The 17,233-nt window shown below is 50.0% G+C and overlaps 1 protein-coding gene across 2 annotated transcripts in view; it reads left to right on the top strand.

Moving 5' to 3' along the window:
- The first annotated feature begins 837 nt into the window (after window positions 1-837).
- The window catches only part of NT5E (5'-nucleotidase ecto), a 44,954-nt gene continuing 28,558 nt past the window's right edge, over window positions 838-17,233 (top strand). The window contains exons 1-2 of one of the 2 annotated variants that reach the window (XM_065888601.1): window positions 838-1,307; window positions 15,983-16,205. In XM_065888601.1, the coding sequence (XP_065744673.1) occupies window positions 969-1,307; window positions 15,983-16,205 (562 nt within the window). In that variant the 5' untranslated portion in view covers window positions 838-968. The remainder of the gene's footprint in view (window positions 1,308-15,982; window positions 16,206-17,233) is intronic. The other variant, XM_065888602.1, reaches the window with a different exon arrangement.

Raw genomic sequence — 17,233 nt, 5'->3', positions numbered from 1 at the left:
CACACACACACACACACACACACACACACACACACACACACACCACACCACCCTTAAAACATTAAAACTTCAAAAATAGGACAGGAAAAAAAAAAAGCCGAGAAAAGCAACAGAAGGCAGCATCACACCCTCAGAGCTACTGGTTTTACTCGGGATGGTCCGTTTTAGCTTCCAAGAGCTACCGCGCACCGCTGCTGTTGTGTCGCTGTTATAATCATCCATAAACGCGCGACTGGATTAGAATGATTTCTAGCTTCTGAGATTCTACGTCTAATCAACGCAGACTTGGTGTGTCCTTAAACTGGCAAGGGAGCAGTCACAGCTCACGACCCGTCTTTGGCTCCCACAGCCCGAAAAGCACAGCGCTCCCCTGTCTCCCTCGTCTCGCCCTTCTTCCTTTCCACCTCCTCTCTTCCTATTTCCTCTTTCGTTCTTTCAAGTGATGAGCTCGCGCAACCACAAACCCACTCACACAAACAAGGCATCCCTCTTTAGAAAAATTTTAAAGAGGCAAGAATCAGCGAGGACCTGGAAGCGGGGTGGACCCTCCAACTCCTCCCTCGCACCCCGTTAAGAACAGCCCACCGCCGGCGCCCAGGCTCCCCGGACGGGCCGGGCCCGCGGCCGGTGCCCGGTCCCCAGCGTGAACAACCTCCCCACTGTTCCCGCCCGGAGCGGGTGCCAGCCGTCAGCCGCGCCCCGGCAGCCCGGCGGGCCGGGGTCGTATCGGGTGACAGCGCGGGCGTGCGCCTGGCCGTGGGGCCGGCCTCCGGGCCTCAGGAGAGCCCGCCCAGGCCCGGCCCCGCCTCGCCTCGCCCGCCCGCCTGCCGGCCCGCCCGCTCGCCGGCCCGGGCACTTGATTCCGGCGCCCTCCGCGCTCGCCACCGCACGCCTCCACCGTGCGGCTCGCCAGCACTCACCGCCCTCGCGCCCTCGCCGCCCTCGCGCCCTCGCCGGCAGCTGCAGTCATGGGTCCCCGAGGCGCACGCGCCTCAGCGCTGAGGCTGCTCGCGCTGGGCGCGCTGCTGTGGCCCGCGGCAGGAGGCTGGGAGCTCACCATACTGCACACCAACGACGTGCACAGCCGGCTGGAGCAGACGAGCGAGGACTCTAGCAAGTGCGTCAACGCCAGCCGCTGCGTGGGCGGCGTGGCACGGCTCGCCACCAAGGTGCGCCAGATCCGCCGCACCGAGCCCCACGTGCTGTTTCTCGACGCCGGCGACCAGTACCAGGGTACCATCTGGTTCACCGTGTACAAGGGCGCCGAGGTGGCGCACTTCATGAACGCCCTGAGCTACGATGCCATGGTAAGAAGGCGAGCCCGGGAAGCTCGGGAGCCCCCTGGGTAGAGTCCCCGTACCGAGAGAGAAGCCGGGGTGGAGGAGCCGCCGACGGCGAGGCACGGGTGGCGAGCCTGGGACCAGGGCGCAGAGCGATGTGGGGAGAAAGCGAGACTCCCCGTCAGTGTGCCAGGTGGACGCAGACATAGACGTCCCTTGGCCGATTCGTCTTAAACGGACTGATGTTGCTGCACCCTCACCGTGAGATGGGGCATTTCGAGGAGCGGGGCCCAGCCCTGCCAGTGAGGGCGTTCCGCTGGGGTGCGTGGGACCCCAATTATCCAGAGCCTGGGACCGAGGTCGACTCGTCACGAACCTCTCATTTACTGGTCGGTCTTTTGAAGAATGCTTTATCTCGATTTACCAATAATTGGAAGTGAAACTAACTCAGGGTCAAAGAGGTTGAGGGCATTATGCAGGTCACCCAGCTTGAGAATAGGGAGACAGGTTAAGAATGGACTCCAGAACCCTTTGACCCCGCAGCTTCAGCATATTTAAGCTGGCAGACTTGGGAAAAAGGCTGGGCACCTTCTGTGTGCAATTGACTTTCTCTCTGCCTCAGTTCCTTCCTCTGTAATATGGGGGTAATAATTCTATCTACTTTAGAGGATTGCCTAGCACATAGTATGGCCTCTTTAAATGTTAGTTCTTATTATTACCAGACCCTGCTGTAGAGGTTTAAACACAGAAAGAAAGAAACTCCGAGAGGAGACCAAAATGCTGAAAACACAGGGTTTCAAAGGATTTCAGTAAAACCAGTTTAGCAGAAGAGATTTAGGAAGAGAGTCCAGCTTAAGAGATGAGAGGCTCTTAAAACATGGGCAAGAGTTTAAGTCCAAGTTCCCCAGTGCTCTGTTAAAGGTGGTGCCTTATTGGCTAGACTGAATTCTAGAAAAGGAGCAGAGAGGAGTTAGTTACACAGTAATAAATAGGTATGACTTTTGTAAGTCAAACCAGCACCAAGTTTAACCCTGTGTAAAATCCTAGAATAAAGGGATTCTGTGGAGAAACTGGGGGCAAGAAATCCTAGGAGCTTTAGAAGAACAGAGCAGGGGTCCAGGGAAATCTGTGAAGTCCATGTGTGTGCATCTGGAAGGCAGGGAGAGGTGTGGTACAGGCTGGAATACAGAGGGCTAATGGCACACTTTGTATCAGAAGAGCACAGAGGTCAGCAAAGCACAGTGCTGTATTTCCCCCACCCCCCACCCCAGCTGGAAACTTGGAGAGAGGACAGGAGAAGATAAGAGGGTAGAGTTGTTTTGTTTGGGGGGGTTTTTCCAAGAAAGCTCATTGTAGAGAGATGAAAGAAGGGCAGAGAGCGCTCCTCTCCATTCTGATCGTTGGTTTTAAGGTTATCAGGATGCTCAAAGCAGCAGCAATACAAAGGGACCCCTGAGCCCCAGAGTTTTATCTGGGGGGCTCGCCAGCATCTGGACTCCACCAAAGAATCGTGGGTCCCAGGAATTCCGTGAGTGGCCTCTTCGCGTTCTTATCTCCACAGCTCAACCTGCCTGATGCTTTGCCCTAAGGTAACAGCAGAATAAATATTTATAATATTAACCTGTTACTAGCCTACATTGCCATTTCCTCTGAGGAAGAATAAACCTTACATAAGTTTGTTTTGATTTCATGTATAAACCACAACTTTCTAAACTTTTCTTTTTGTGTCACTCTTTTCTCCACAGTTGTGTAGACTCTTTTTGGTGAAAAAAGATGGATAATTCCTAGTTTTCTTGAATAATAATGTTTTTCTCTAAGTCAAATTAAGCTCACGGTGTTAGTCATCATATCAAGTGTTTATGAATGATTCTGGGTAAAGCCAAAGCAGTCTGCTGCAAGTTACAGCCCATCACCACAGGGACCTTTTAGAATACTTTCTATTGGATGGAATTACTTTCTTTTCAGTTTCGCTAAGAATAATTGGACTGGGGCCTGAGGAAAACTAGGCAGCTTATATAATGTTGGCAGCGGGTAAGGAGGGAGAGGAGGGTCAACAGCCAGGGTCCTGATAGCATCTTATCAGACTTACTCTGTGCAGTTCTGGGGTTTGACAAACATGATTTGACCTGCGTAAAATCCTAGTTCTCGCGTTGCTTTAACAAAGCTCTGCTGTGTTCTGGGTTTACAGAGGTTTTTCACTGTCATTTTGCTTATACTGCTCTCAGGGAATTTATCGCTTTTCTGCTGTTAATGTTCCTCCCATGCCCACCCACCTGCCGCTACGTCTTGGCTCCCAGGAAGCTGGAGATTTAGATCAGGGTGGAAAACAGTTGTGCAGGGGCGTCTCCAGTTCTCTAGAAACTGGACCTGGTTCGAGGAGCCACATCTAAGGATGCGTGGGTCTGGAGGGCAAAGAGGAAGCTACTAGAATCTAGCTTAACCTCAGGAGTACCCTAGACCTCTGGACCCGTGTGTCCCAGGGAGAGAGCTGGGGGGGGGGGGCGGTGGTTCTGATAGCTCTGGAGCCTAGGGCAAGCCTGGGGAAGACCCCTGGACCCAGCTGCCAGGCAGAAAACTCTAGAGGGAGAATGTCACAAGTCGCTAGTTGGTGTCGCTTTATTGGCAGAGGGACAGGAAGACAGCTCAGATGTGCATCCGATGTGCATCACCATATGATTTCGGCACGTTGCTTTCTCTGAGTGTCCTGTTTCCAACTGCAAAACAGGAGGGATCACCCCTACCCAACGGTGTAGGAGTTTTGCAAGCGATACATGAGATAATAAATGTACAAATCCCTAGCACCCTCCTGGCTCAGAGTACTCAGTAAAGGTTAGCTCCATGTGCCCGGCCAAAAAGAGCAAAAGTTGTGAGGAATGGGGGTTTGGGTTTTCAGCTCTCAGTTTAATCTGATTCTGACTGCCCCGCACAGCCTACCACCCTCCTCCGGCCCCTCCACCATCTCTTCTAAGTCCCATTGTCTGAACTAATTTTTTTGTACATTTTAAAAAAAAAATTTTATTTAAAAAAATTATTTTTAAATGCTAATCATGTAACACCATGTAGCAGTTTGTATTTGCAGGGCTCACCAGAGGTTTGATGATTATTTTTTTTGGACTGAGCTATTGTTAATATTTCCTCATTGCGTGGTGTCACTCTGTATCTACCCAATATGTACTCTGTGCATCCTGCTCCATGGAGACCTCCACACATTTTAGCATCTGCTCCCCCATGATGGGTTTGGAGATCGCACACATTGTGCTGCAGTTCCACAAATGTGTTGCCCCGAACAGCCTCCTGCGGGTCCCGCCTGTGAGGATTTCTTTGGGATCCATACCCAAGGGCAGAATTGCTGGCCACAGGGACTGCACTGTAAGGGCCGCCAGACTGCTTTCCTGGAGCCCTCTACTCACCACACCCACCCCCAGGCAGATGTGACCCCCGCATCCTTAACCCCGCTTTGCATCATTCTCCAGCTTTCCAGGAGGTGTAAAATGACATCTCATTGTTTGAGCTTGTATTTTTCTAATAACTAGTGAATTTGATATGTTTGTTAACTTTAGGGGTTTCCTCTTCCCTAATTGCATGTTCACATACTTTGCTCTATTTTTAAAAATTAGGTTTGCTCTATTTTTCCTGATTTTCAGGAATCCTAAGTGTTGATCTGTAATCAAGTTTAGACATTGCAAATATCTTCTATTTAGGTTTAGTAATTTTGTCCGTAGTGTCTTTTCACTGAACAGAAATCCTCCACTTGGTATAATCAAATTAATTTTTGTTTGTGTGTGTGTGGTTTGTGCTTTTGAAAGTTTACACAAGACTTTGTTCATTTGGAGCTTGTCATCCCCAGCGCTCGTCCCCGGAATTCAGAGATGGGTACCGTTCTCTCTGCCTTTGAGAGATAATGAATCTATAATCTGGGGCTATGCCATTCAGCAGTCTGAGTCATCAGTTCCTCATCTGTAAAATCTGAGGTTCCTTACATCTCTAAACCAATGGCGTCCTAAGAAATGTTTTGATTCCATTTTTTTAAATTTATTTTATTTATTTATTTTTTTGTTTATTTATTTATTTTTGGCTGTGTTGGGTCTTCATTGTCCCGCGCGAGCTTCTCTCTATTTATTTCCTTTTTAAAACACATTTTTTTTGGCTGTGTCGGGTCTTTGTTACGGTGCGCAGGCTTCTCTGTAGTTGTGGTTCACGGGCTTCCCTCTAGTTGTGGCGTGCGGGATTTCTCTCTCTAGTTGTGGCGCACGGGCTCCAGGGCGCATGGACTCTGTAGTTTGTGGCACAGAGGCTCTCTAGTTGAGGCGTGCAGGCTCAGAAGTTGTGGTGCGCAGGCTTCATTGCCCCGCGGCATGTGGGATCTTAGTTCCCTGCCCAGGGATCAGACCCGCGACCCCTGCATTGGAAAGCAAATTCTTTATCACTGGACCACCAGGGAAGTCCCTTGATTCTATTTTGATTTAGTGAAGGGGCAGGAGGATGAAGCACAGGTGCAGAGGCAGGAATCTGCACGATGGATCAGCCCGGACCAGAGCAAGGTGGCAGGAATCAGGGGAGATGAGATTGTGCACGGTTTACAGGCCACCCTGAAAAGTGTGGGCTCTCCTCTGTTGCCATGGGGAGCCACTGGAGGTTTCTGAGTAGAGGGACTGTGGTTAATAAAAAATAAACATTTTGTCTTTGTCTGCAGTTCCTGGCACATAGCTCCCCAAACTCTTGGGGATGAGTGATGAGTGTCCTTTGTATGCTAATGAGGTGGTTGATAGCTGGGAACCCCTAGGCAGCTTCAGAATGAGGGCTGGTGGCCAGAAAGACCAAGCCAGGATTAGAGGGTAGGAACTTTCAACCTCTAGGGAGGGGAGGGGGCCCGGAGATTGAACTAATCACCAATGGTCAATGATTTAATCAATCATGTCAGTGTGATGAAACCTCCATAAAAACTCCTAAATGGTGAACACATTGAGGTGCCCGGAGGGTGGTGTGCTCAAAGAGGCCATGTGCACCCCTCTACTTGTACATCTTGTACCATGCATGTCTTCCATTTGGCTGTTCCTGAGTTGTATCCTTTAAAATACACCAGTAACAGTAACCAAAGCACTTTCCTGCATCCTGTGAGTGGTTCTAGCAAATTATCAAGCCTGTGGAGGGTCCGTGGGAATCCTTGATTTATAGCTGATGCGTCAGAAGTACAAGTGACCCAAGACTTGCAGCTGGCATCTGAAGGGGCAGGCTTGTGGCTCTGAGCCTGGGATTTGTGATCTGATGCTCACTCCAGGTGTAGACAGTGTCAAAATGGAATTGAATTGTTGGACACACAGTTGGTAACCGCAGAGAACTAGAGAACTGGTTGATGTGAGAAGACACCTCCCAGCAACAGAAGGAAATCCTAGTTTTGGAAGATGAACAGAAGTGGATGGGAGGGCAAAGGTACCAGAGAAGAGGAGGGGAGAAGGGGCTGGGCAGCGGTCTAGGTGGGAGATGATGGGCCCTGAATGCAACCCGGCAAAGTGCTCACGTGCCCACGGCGCAGAAAGCCAAACTCTGACAGCGGGAGTTTGCGTCAAAGTCAAGATTTATTGCAGGGCACCAAGCAAGGGAGTGGGAGATGAGCCTCAGGTCCACTCCAGCTTAGACTTTGAGTTACTGGTGTTTTTAAAGGGGATGAACAAAGAAGCTGGGATTAATCATTGTCTTGTGACATTTCTTAATCACAGTTTCTGGAGTCAGGGTGTCTCCGGTTTACGATTCTCTGGCCAGGTGGTCCATGGCTCCAGGGCCTGTTAGGAGAACAACCTGAGTTTGTACGTTAATGATGAAATCTGCAACGGGCCATCTTCCTCCTCTGACTCTGGTTGATTACTGTTCAGTTAGCATGTGGTTGAGGTCAGAGGGGACAAGAAAGGGAATAAAGTTTTGAACAGAGAGATTAATCATAAACTCAGTAAGGGAACTCGGTTTTAGGGGGACTCTGGTTCAGAACTATGGTGACGGGGAAAGAAAGGCTGAAGCCACCGGGACCAGTTTCAGTAGGTAGGCAGCGTGGCACAGGGCTGTGAGGGTGAACTCGGGGTGACTGTCTGGGATCAGGTCCCCTTTCTACCACTTAAAATCTAAGGACTGTGAGCAGGTTCTTGGACCTCGTGGAGCCTTCCTTTCCGCAGGAGTAACGTGGGTGTGATGGCGGTCTTCCCCCCATAGATAGATTGCTGTGGGGTTTAAAGGAGATGATAATGCATGGAAAGTTCTTTGCACAGTGCTAGCCACGGTCACCTTCTGTTGGCAGGAGTGGCTCAGGAGAGGTTATAATCAAAAGATGACTAAGGGGGTTCAAGCCACGGACACGGGGAGAGTCAGCATTGTTTAACACTACACCTCAGGAGGGCAGAGGTGTAGTAAGCTTACCCCCTGACAGCTGAAGCCTGTTATTTCCAGCTAAAGGCGTTTCCTGAACTTACTGGACATGCTTGTCCCCTGTAGGGCTGTGGCAGACAGAAGCGGTGGAAAGAGATCTGGACAGGACCTCAGGACACCCAGGTTTTACTTCTTGGCTTTTGCAGGTCATTTTCTATGTGGGTTTGGGCAGCAGATTCCTCCTCTATGAAACAGGGCATTTGGAGAGGGTGGTCTGCCCCGTCATTTCTCAGCGCCTCAGCCCTTGCCGTCTGTCTTGCTTCTAATCTGCCAACATAGCTCGCTTGGTGCTGGCACTGAATTTTACGCACAAGTCTAAGTTTGCCTGACAACGTTCTTATTTCCCTTTCACAATCCCTTTCATGGCGGCTCTTGCCTTGTGGAGGGAGGGCTTGGGTCTTCTCCCAGGTACCTGCAGGTGGCCACCGCTTCCAGACAAACAGGTTCCCAGGATTTTGGATGGAGGGTTACCTTCTTCGTAATAGAAGGCGGTGGCCACAATGGGAGGATGATGAGCCCAGGTTCAAGCCTGCTGTCTGTGAGGTTCTTTTATTCGTTCAGTCCACAGATACTCACTAGGCATTGGCCTGTGCCAGGCTTTGTGCTGAGTGCTTCGGGCAGTAAACAAGACCTGCCAGGGTGAAACTTCCTGTTCAGTGGATGGGACCATGCCCGCCTGAGCCCTTCTTAACCACATAAAGAGGCTGGGTAGGACCTATGAAGGGGGGGAGGGGGGAGGAGCAAAGCAAAGCAAAAATGACTGAAATTCTAATACGTGTGCAAAGGGATTCTCCAACTAAACATCTTGTCTGCAGAAGACAATGCCCGGGTACCATATATGCCCAAATCAACAGTGGGCATGTTTCCCCTCCTCCCCAGAAAACCAATCCCTAAGCAAAGAGAAGTCACCTTATATTCAAGTGGTTAATGACAAAGCCTCTCATATGGAGGAAACTAAATGAGTTTATCTTCAGATGTTCTGGGAAGACAGACTAGCCTTGCTGGTTTGGGAAGCTTGAAAGAGATATCTAATGGCAGTGGGGATTTTCTTGTTCTCTTTTTAAAAGCAAAGAAAGTTGGTAGTTTTTCCTAGAGCTCAGACCTCAGAAGTTGTACATGTCTAGTGGGGTGTGGATCCTCGGGCCTCAGTGATGTGAACATTCACCCCCCCGACCCCGACCCTGTCCTGTGGCTGTGGTCCCGGACCTTACGCTTCCTGTTCCAGTCTGAGTTTCCACACCAGAGCTGGGCTGGGTGAGACCAGCCTCAGGCACGGGGAGGAGGAAACAAAGGCAGCTTCTTAGCTCATCTTGTCCTAGCCATCTGTGTTTTCTTAACTGAAAAGGGGAAGGAACCAAACAAATCCCACAGCAGATTGATAGTGTTCCCCACTTCACTCACAGACGCCTCTGAATGCTGTGTAAGCTCCTTCCCTGGCTGTGTTCTTCAGCTGTGTAACCAGAACTTGAAAATCCTCTTGACACTTCTTTTCCCTCACCTGAATTGATGGTTCTATATAGAATCCAAACATTAGCTGGAGCCTTCTAGCTCCTCTGAGATGTAGTTAAACCTGCCTGGAACCCAATTAGTTGAGCAGGTGATTCTAAAGGTAACAACGGTATGGGTATTTTGCATGTACAGAGAGCTTATATGGCAAATGTGAAATGCTGTCTGTTCAGTACTTGTTTGTTCAGTCATTCATTCAGCGAACATTGAGGTGCAGGAAAGCTGGATTAAGTCCGGGGATCTTTTCTGCTATTCAATCAGGTGCCACATTCACCTGCCAGGGCCTAAAACTGGGGGTGTGGAGTGCAACCCAACACCAGAAGTGGCCACAGCGCCAGAAATGTCCCACCCAAACCAGACCTACCTTGTGATCCTTCCCACTTAACGGTTGTTGCTGAGCCTCCCTGAGTGATTGGCAGCTGAGCCCTGTTGTGTGATAGACCAGATTCTCTCCTAACCCTTAAATTATAGGGTTTCCTGCAGACTCCTTCATGGGATGAGCTAGTGTCTAAATGACCCACTAAATTCATGTGTTGCAAATTTCTGACAAATGGCTTTTTGACGTTATCACAATTGAGTTCTGCGGATTAAAACAGAAATTCTTTTCTTCTGTGTGATGCATCCTGCACTGCTCTTAAATCAATTCTTCTTTCCTTCGTTTTTCTTCCACCTGGATTTAAGCCTCTTGTCTTCACTTGGAACATTTTTGACTATCTCAGCTGTCATGTCTTCATCCCCTCATTTGTTAATATAGCTGATGTCATTTGCCTGGGAGCTTCCCCTGACCAGGTGAAGCTCACACTTGGAGCCCTGTCCATCCTTAACGGGCAGGGCGGGCCTGCATCTTTGCCAGGCTCTCTCACACACGTCCCCGTCTGTGGTTCCCACTTGCTTGATGGATGCATGGACGGATGTGTTTATGTCACGCTCTCTCCCTGTCTGCCCTACCCTTCCTAAGGACAAGGACCAGGGCCGTGTTGCTTGGCACTGTAGAAATCTGGAAGAAACCAGTGGGTTGTTGAGTGATACTCATCCCTTCCAGAGGCTTGTATTTTTCTATAATCTCTTCCATTATGGTTTTTCATAGGATACTGAACATAGTTCTCTGTGCCCTATAGTAGGACATTGCTGCTTATCCATTCTGTGTATAATAACTATTTTTTATTTCTCTATAATTTTTTATTGAAGTATAGTTGATTTACAATGTAGTGTTCATTACTGCTGTACAGCAAAGGGATTCAGTTGTACATGTATATATACATTCTTTTCTTTCTATATCCTTTTACATCATGGTTTACAGGTGCTTGTATTAGCGGCAGTTTGGCAGAATAGTTAAGGTCCCGGATGCTAAAGCCTCGCTTTGTTCAAACCCCAGCTCTGCTGCTTGCTAGCTGTGGAAGCCCCGTGCCTTAGTTTTCCCATCTCTATAAAGGACAAATAATAGCACCTACCTCATAGCATTGTAAGAATTGAATGAGTTCATGTGTGAACAGGGCTTGGCCACGCAGCATGAAAGTCTTAACTATTAGTATTTCTTTTTGTCATTTTTTTGTCTTTAAAATTTTTTCTCTTTCTTGAAATTCCCTCATGTCAAATTCACTGGTAATTTTCACAGTTCTTTGTAGACAAAACTGGGGCTATGAAATGTCCCCTTTCTAATTCAGATACCCTATAGGTATCCTTTGATAGACCAAAGAGTTGATCCCCTTGGTAGATTCCCAATAGAAAGACACTTCAAAAAGTTCCATTTTCTTCCCAACTGCCATCATGAAATCTGTACAGCGTTCACATGTGCAAGACAAGACACTGAACAGTTCAGAAAACTTTGTTTAAAAATCTATTCACCAACAAATGCCAATAAGATATTAGTGGAAATATAAATTAAAACACAGGAGGGACTTCCCTGGTGGCACAGTGGTGGGAAGCAGCCGCATAGCACAGGGAGATCAGTTCGGTGCTTTGTGACCACCTAGAGGGGTGGGATTGGGAGACGCAAGAGGGAGGGGATATGGGGATATATGTATATGTACAGCTGATTCATTTTGTTATAAAGCAGAAACTAACACACAATTGTAAAGCAATTATACTCCAATAAGATGTTAAAAGAAAAAAAAAGAATCCGCATGCTAATGCAGGGGACATGGGTTCGATCCCTGGTCCGGGAGGATCCCACATGCCGTGGAGCAGCTAAGCCCGTGCACCCCAACTACTGAGCCTGCGCTCTAGAGCCCGCGAGCCACAACTACTGAGCCCGTACGCCACAACTACAGAAGCCCGTGCACCTAGAGCCCGTGCTCCGCAACAAGAGAAGCCATCTCAATGAGAAGCCGGCACCACAACGAAGAGTAGCCCCCACTCACCGCAACTAGAGAAAGCCCGCGCGCAGCAACGAAGACCCAACGCAGTCCAAAATAAATAAATTAATTAATTAAAACACACACACACACACACACACGCACGCACACACACACACAGGAAATGAAATAAGAGGACCAGGTGATGAATTGTGAAGCAGTTGGCTAAGCTTCCAAGCTTACTGTCTGGTTCACCTGCTTCCAAGCAATTTGGTTTCTCTTGTTTTACAACTAAATATCACTTAACTACTATTTACCAAGTGTTTTTATATCCTGCCTTCTACTGAAAAGTTTCAGTGGCTCACTTACCAAATCATAGGTGAAAGTGGAGCCTGTTTGAAAGAAGCAGGTGGATTTATTATCCGTTCAGTAAACACCTGCAGGGCGCTGGTGCCAGGCGCTCATCTGGCATCACCAAGGACACTGGGACAGTCGACACCACTCCTGCCTCCGGGAGAAAGATGTGTGGACAGCGGCAGCGAGGTGTGACGGATGTGGCTGGAGGGTTGTCTGCGGTCATGGCACCACGATAGGCTTCTCACGGAGCTCACCTTGGGCTGCATCTAAGGCAGCTCATTGCGTGCAGGTGGATTAGTGTTCCTGGAACTGAGGGCACCTGGTCTGGCAGAAAAAACGCGAGAGCTCAGGGAGATCAGGGAGCGGCTCGCTCATACGGCGTCCGAGGAGGCAGGGCTGGGGTTTCGGTGGGCAGGGGGGAGCCTCGCAGAGACTCACACCAGGGCTAGAAGCAGTCGGTGGGTGTTTGGGGACGCGCGTTCTGGGGGCCCGCGGGCTGTGGTCGAGAGGTGTGTGAGCCTGGCGACCAGACACCGGCTCGGAGACTCTGGAAAGGTGTGGGTGAAGAGCGATGAGGCAGAGTGGGGCATTGGGAGCGCAGAGAGGAGGGGAGCCCTGGCGGCGGCGGTGCAGGAGCAACGGGGCTTGGTGGCTGATGGGTCGTGAGGGGAAGGGAGGGTCGCCCGGGTGTTGCAGAGCTTCTCTAGGGGTTTCTCTGAGGTTGTGGAGACTCTTTCCCAACACCTGGGATCACGCGCATCCTCACAAGCGTCTCCTTCATTGGCTTACTGAGGGTAAGTTCCTGCTGGAGGTTGATGGCGGGATAGGGGGCAGCGGGGAGCCATGGGGAGGGTGGGAGAGCCGGCAGTGAGCACCAGGTCACTCCCAGGCAACTCCGTGGAGCACGTCCTGCCTTGATTTTTGTAGGAAGAGTCAGCTGTGTGTAGGAGAAGGACATTTGATGGAGATTTTTCTGCTCATTCATTTATTCATGCTCTGCTCCCGGGACTGTGCTGGGTGATACGGGGACTCAGTGGGCAGTTGTGGGGTCTGCTAGGGCTGCCTGAGGGGGACCTTCGGAGCAGAGAAGGACAGCTAACTCAGGGACGACCACGAGGGTTTGGGGAAGTCTTTCTTCCAGAAGGACCATCAGACTTCAGGAGCTAAGGCCATTAGTTGAATAAGGTAGTAGAGGCCTGGCATGGGAAAGGAATGTTCTGTCTCCCTGTGTATGTATCAGTCGATCATCTTTTATCCATCATATACAGAGGGACAGAGATCCGTGAGAGCATGGAAAAGTACGAGTAGTCAGGATTTTATTTCGAGGGCTCACCCTGTACTAGGCCTTATGCGAAACCCATTACATCCAAGCATAGAGGTGAAGAAGGTTGGAGTCAGAAGTGGCTCTGGTCCCAGCTCCACCGCTTACTAATCGTGTGACCTTGAACGATTGATTTAATGTCTGTAGAGCTCAGTTGTTCTCCTCTGTAACATGAGGATAGTAATAATACCAATGTCACAGCAGGAAACCAGCTTTGCTCTGCAAACTCACCTTGCATGGTATGTGGCGAGTGCTTAGTAAATGCCGCCTCATTTTCATTACAACTTTTGTTTTATTCGACTGCTCTTCGGGAGGAAGCTGCAGTTTAGAAAGTGCCTGAATCACCGCTCGTTAGTGATGGCGCCAGGCCTGACTGCTGCCTGGGGGTGGGTGTCAGAGGGAGGCTGAAGGGGAAGGCGAGACCAGAGCTCAGGACATTGAACTTTATCACAAAGGCAGTGGGGAGCCTCTGTGGGACCTTAAGGTCGGACAGACAAGTTCAGATTTGCATTTTGGAAAGATGATTCTGGCAGCAAGATGCATGCAGGATGGTTCAGAGAAGGCGATGGTGGTAGCTGGAGGCCCGGCTGGGAAGCTGTTGCAGTTCCCAGAAGGAGTGGCCAGGGCGCAGGCAGGTGGGAGCAATGGGATGGACTGAACCAGAGCATTTAGCCAAAGGGAAGGGATGCTGCTGGGAGGTGTGGGAGAGGCAGCGAGGGGGAGGGATTCAGCTGCCCCGGGGCTTCTGGCTGTACTGACTTGGGAGATGATAGCACCTGGACCAAGATGGGCTTTTTTTTTTTTTTTTTTTTTCTTTCTGCGGTACGCGGGCCTCTCACTGTTGTGGCCTCTCCCGTTGCAGAGCACAGGCTCCGGAGGCACAGGCCCAGCAGCCATGGCTCACGGGCCCAGCCGCTCCGCGGCATCCTCCCGGACTGGGGCACAAACCCATGTCCCCTGCATCGGCAGGCGGACTCTCAACCACTGCGCCACCAGGGAAGCCCGAGGTAGGGGCTTTGAACCAGGTGAGCTTGGGGTGCCTGTAAGACCCTGGAGGGCAATGTCCACGTGGCAGCCAGACAGACAGATGAAGAGTCAGGAGAAAAGACAGGGCAGCAGATGTTCAGTTTGGAGTGGAAGTTGTGAGTACCAGGGAGATATTTCGGGCACCTGTGCACCGCTCCGAGCACCCGGATCAGGCCTCCTCTCCCCACAGGGCAGAGAGGGGAAAAGGCAGTCAAGGTCACCACTTTCAGGGCATTACACTCAAGTCCAAGGAGGAGACACCAGGCAAGACAAATAAAGGAAAAATGTAACTTCAGCTGTTGCTGAGTGCTAGCAATATAATGATAAAGTGTAAGGCGGCTGACTTATTGGATAATCTCTCGGGAAGAGCTGTAGGAACATTCATTTTTTAAAAAAACTTTACAGCTAAGCAAGATAAGTATTGTAACCTCATAAGGCAGACATATTTCACCATAGGAAAGAACCATAATGTTCTAAGAATAGACGAGAAAAAGGCAATTACCGAAGAATGGGAGAACCTTTAACTCGGTCAGCCTTTAAGAGGGAAGCAGTAAGAGGAAGAAGTAAAAATGAGCAGATACTCAGAGATGGGGGGAAAAGGCAAGTTCAGAAATTCTGAGTTTGGTCGGAGAGACAGGCACACGGGAACATGAAGACACTGTGCTGCTTTCTCCGTGGAGAAGCAGTGCACGTGAGGACACGACGCACATGGCCCTTTGAGCCCAGGCACCCAGGGGGCACCTGCCGGGCAGGTGAGGGGCTCCAGGGCTGAGCAGGGTGGAGGTGGTGGGACGCAGTGGCTCAGGGAGCCCTCCACGCGGGGAGGACCCCACGGGCATGCAGAGCGCGCCCCTGCGGAGGGGAGAGTGCAGGAAGGAGAAGGGCGGGGCAGTAAGAGAATATGGGGGGGTGTTCATTTAGACAGAGGGGTCACCCGCCAGCACTTCCAGGCCTGTTCTCAGATGACCCTCAAGGTGGAGCAAAATCGGGTGTGGTGTTGAGAAAGTTTGAGACTCACTGGTTTAAGTACTAAGTCAGCAAATCAGCCTTGGCAGCCAGAGCAGGTGGGTGCGTGCCCCCAGGAGGTGGGCTTCTTCCAGGAGGCCTGCAGACAAGGGGGCGGAAGGCCTTTGAGGAGGTGGCTGGCACGTTGTGTTTTGTCAGCATCACCCCAAGGGAAGCTGCCAGACGTCAAAGTGGTCATTTTGCCCCCTGTAGCCAGTCCCAGAACAGTGAGGAAAGGAAACGAGGGAAGCAGGTGGGAACAAGGGTTGTGTTAAAGCGTGCCAGCTCCTCCCAAAGCCCTGGCTCTGAGCCCATACAGACTCTTGACCTGGCCCAGATCTGGGGGTGGCAGGTCAGTGGACACCCAGCCAGGTCTCTAGGTGACTCCTACGCACGTTGATGCCACCTTCAGCAGGTGGTGTGGACCCTGGGGAGCAGTTTTCAAACCAGCCTGGTGATCTGGTTGCCCCTGGGCCCAACCCCAGGGCCCCAGAATAAAGTCTCTGAGCCTGAGAAGGACAGCAGTCATGCAGTCGGCTTCCTAGGGCTCCGCCAGGTTTGGGAGCCCTGTGCCAGGGTAACTGTTTTTTGGCCACACCGTGTGGCTTGCAGGGTTGTAGTTCCCCGACCAGGGATTGAACCCTCATCCTCAGCAGTGAAAGCACGGAGTCCTAACCACTGGACCGCCAGGGGATTCCCCAAGGTAATGTTCTTTAAAGTATGCTTTTACTGGCAACTCCAGAGTACCTGATTCTTCTTCTCTTTTCCCTTTCTACCAGGCACTGGGAAATCACGAATTTGATAATGGTGTAGAAGGCCTGATTGATCCACTTCTCAAAGAGGCCAAATTTCCAATTCTGAGTGCAAACATTAAAGCCAAGGGGCCGCTGGCGTCTCAAATATCAGGACTTTATTTGCCGTATAAAATTCTTCCTGTTGGTGATGAAGTTGTAGGGATTGTTGGATACACTTCAAAAGAAACCCCTTTCCTCTCCAATCCAGGTATTTTCTTCTTTTACAGCACTTGTTGCTTGAAAATAGATGCACTAAATCAGAGCTTGGCATTATTTTTCTGGACTGTTGGTTAAAGTAGGAACGTGTGGTATTGGACACGTGTGTTCTTAGGATGACACTGAACAACCAGTCCAGTGGCTCCCAGTTGCCCTGAGTTACTTCTTAAAGACATTCGCCCTCCTGCTCAATGAACTTCTTTGTTGACATAAACAGTATCTTTGTTTAATTCAGTGCATTCAGAATTGGACGGGAGGGCCGTTGATATCCAGTGCTGAACAGTACAGAGTCACTCACTGGAGGATGAGAGCCATGTGACTCACGCCCTTCTTCCTGTGGAGGCAGAGCCCAGAGCCAGGGTTTTACCTCAATTTACCTCAACTTTCCTTTTCTAATATGATTATTACATGTCCAGTTAACTCTGCTTTCTCTGTTTTTAGTTATTTGTCTCTTACAGTTTTAATGACTTTGTTGTATCTGGCTTTCTGGGAAATATATATACATTTTTGAATGGTCTTGTGTGTGTGTGTGTATGTGTATATACATCATACAGGAGAGATATATATATATCTGCTATATCTATACACACACACATATGTATAACCCTGAGACCATTCAGAAAACATTTTTGAGCCACTTTTAGAGGAGCACTTTGGCAGTAAAAACAAAAAGATGTTTTTTTCTAAATTATCCAAATCAGTGTTCTGTCCACATTTGAAGAAAACAGGGAAGTAAGGGTTTTCGTTAAGAATGAACTGATAAAGGACATCTAATTAACAATTAGAAAAGTCACGTGTTTCTTGCTGCTGTTTAAAATACCGTCGGAAACAACGAAAAGGTCAATGGTTGGCCTTGAGCGGCTCTGGGGCCCAGAGGGTCCTGCAGGGCTTGGAGGCGGGGCTGGGCCGCTCTCCACGGCTGGGGACCTGGGGCTTGTCAGGCACCCCAGGCGGCAGGTGGACGTCTATCCCACGGTGACCAAGCCTTTGCACACGGTCACCGGCTGTTGCTGAGGTCAT

Source organism: Phocoena phocoena, chromosome 12, assembly GCF_963924675.1.
Source record: "Phocoena phocoena chromosome 12, mPhoPho1.1, whole genome shotgun sequence".
In the NCBI taxonomy this organism is placed as follows: Eukaryota; Metazoa; Chordata; class Mammalia; order Artiodactyla; family Phocoenidae; genus Phocoena; species Phocoena phocoena.
The sequence above is the reverse complement of the archived record's forward strand: the minus strand, read 5'-3'. Positions and strand labels throughout refer to the sequence as shown.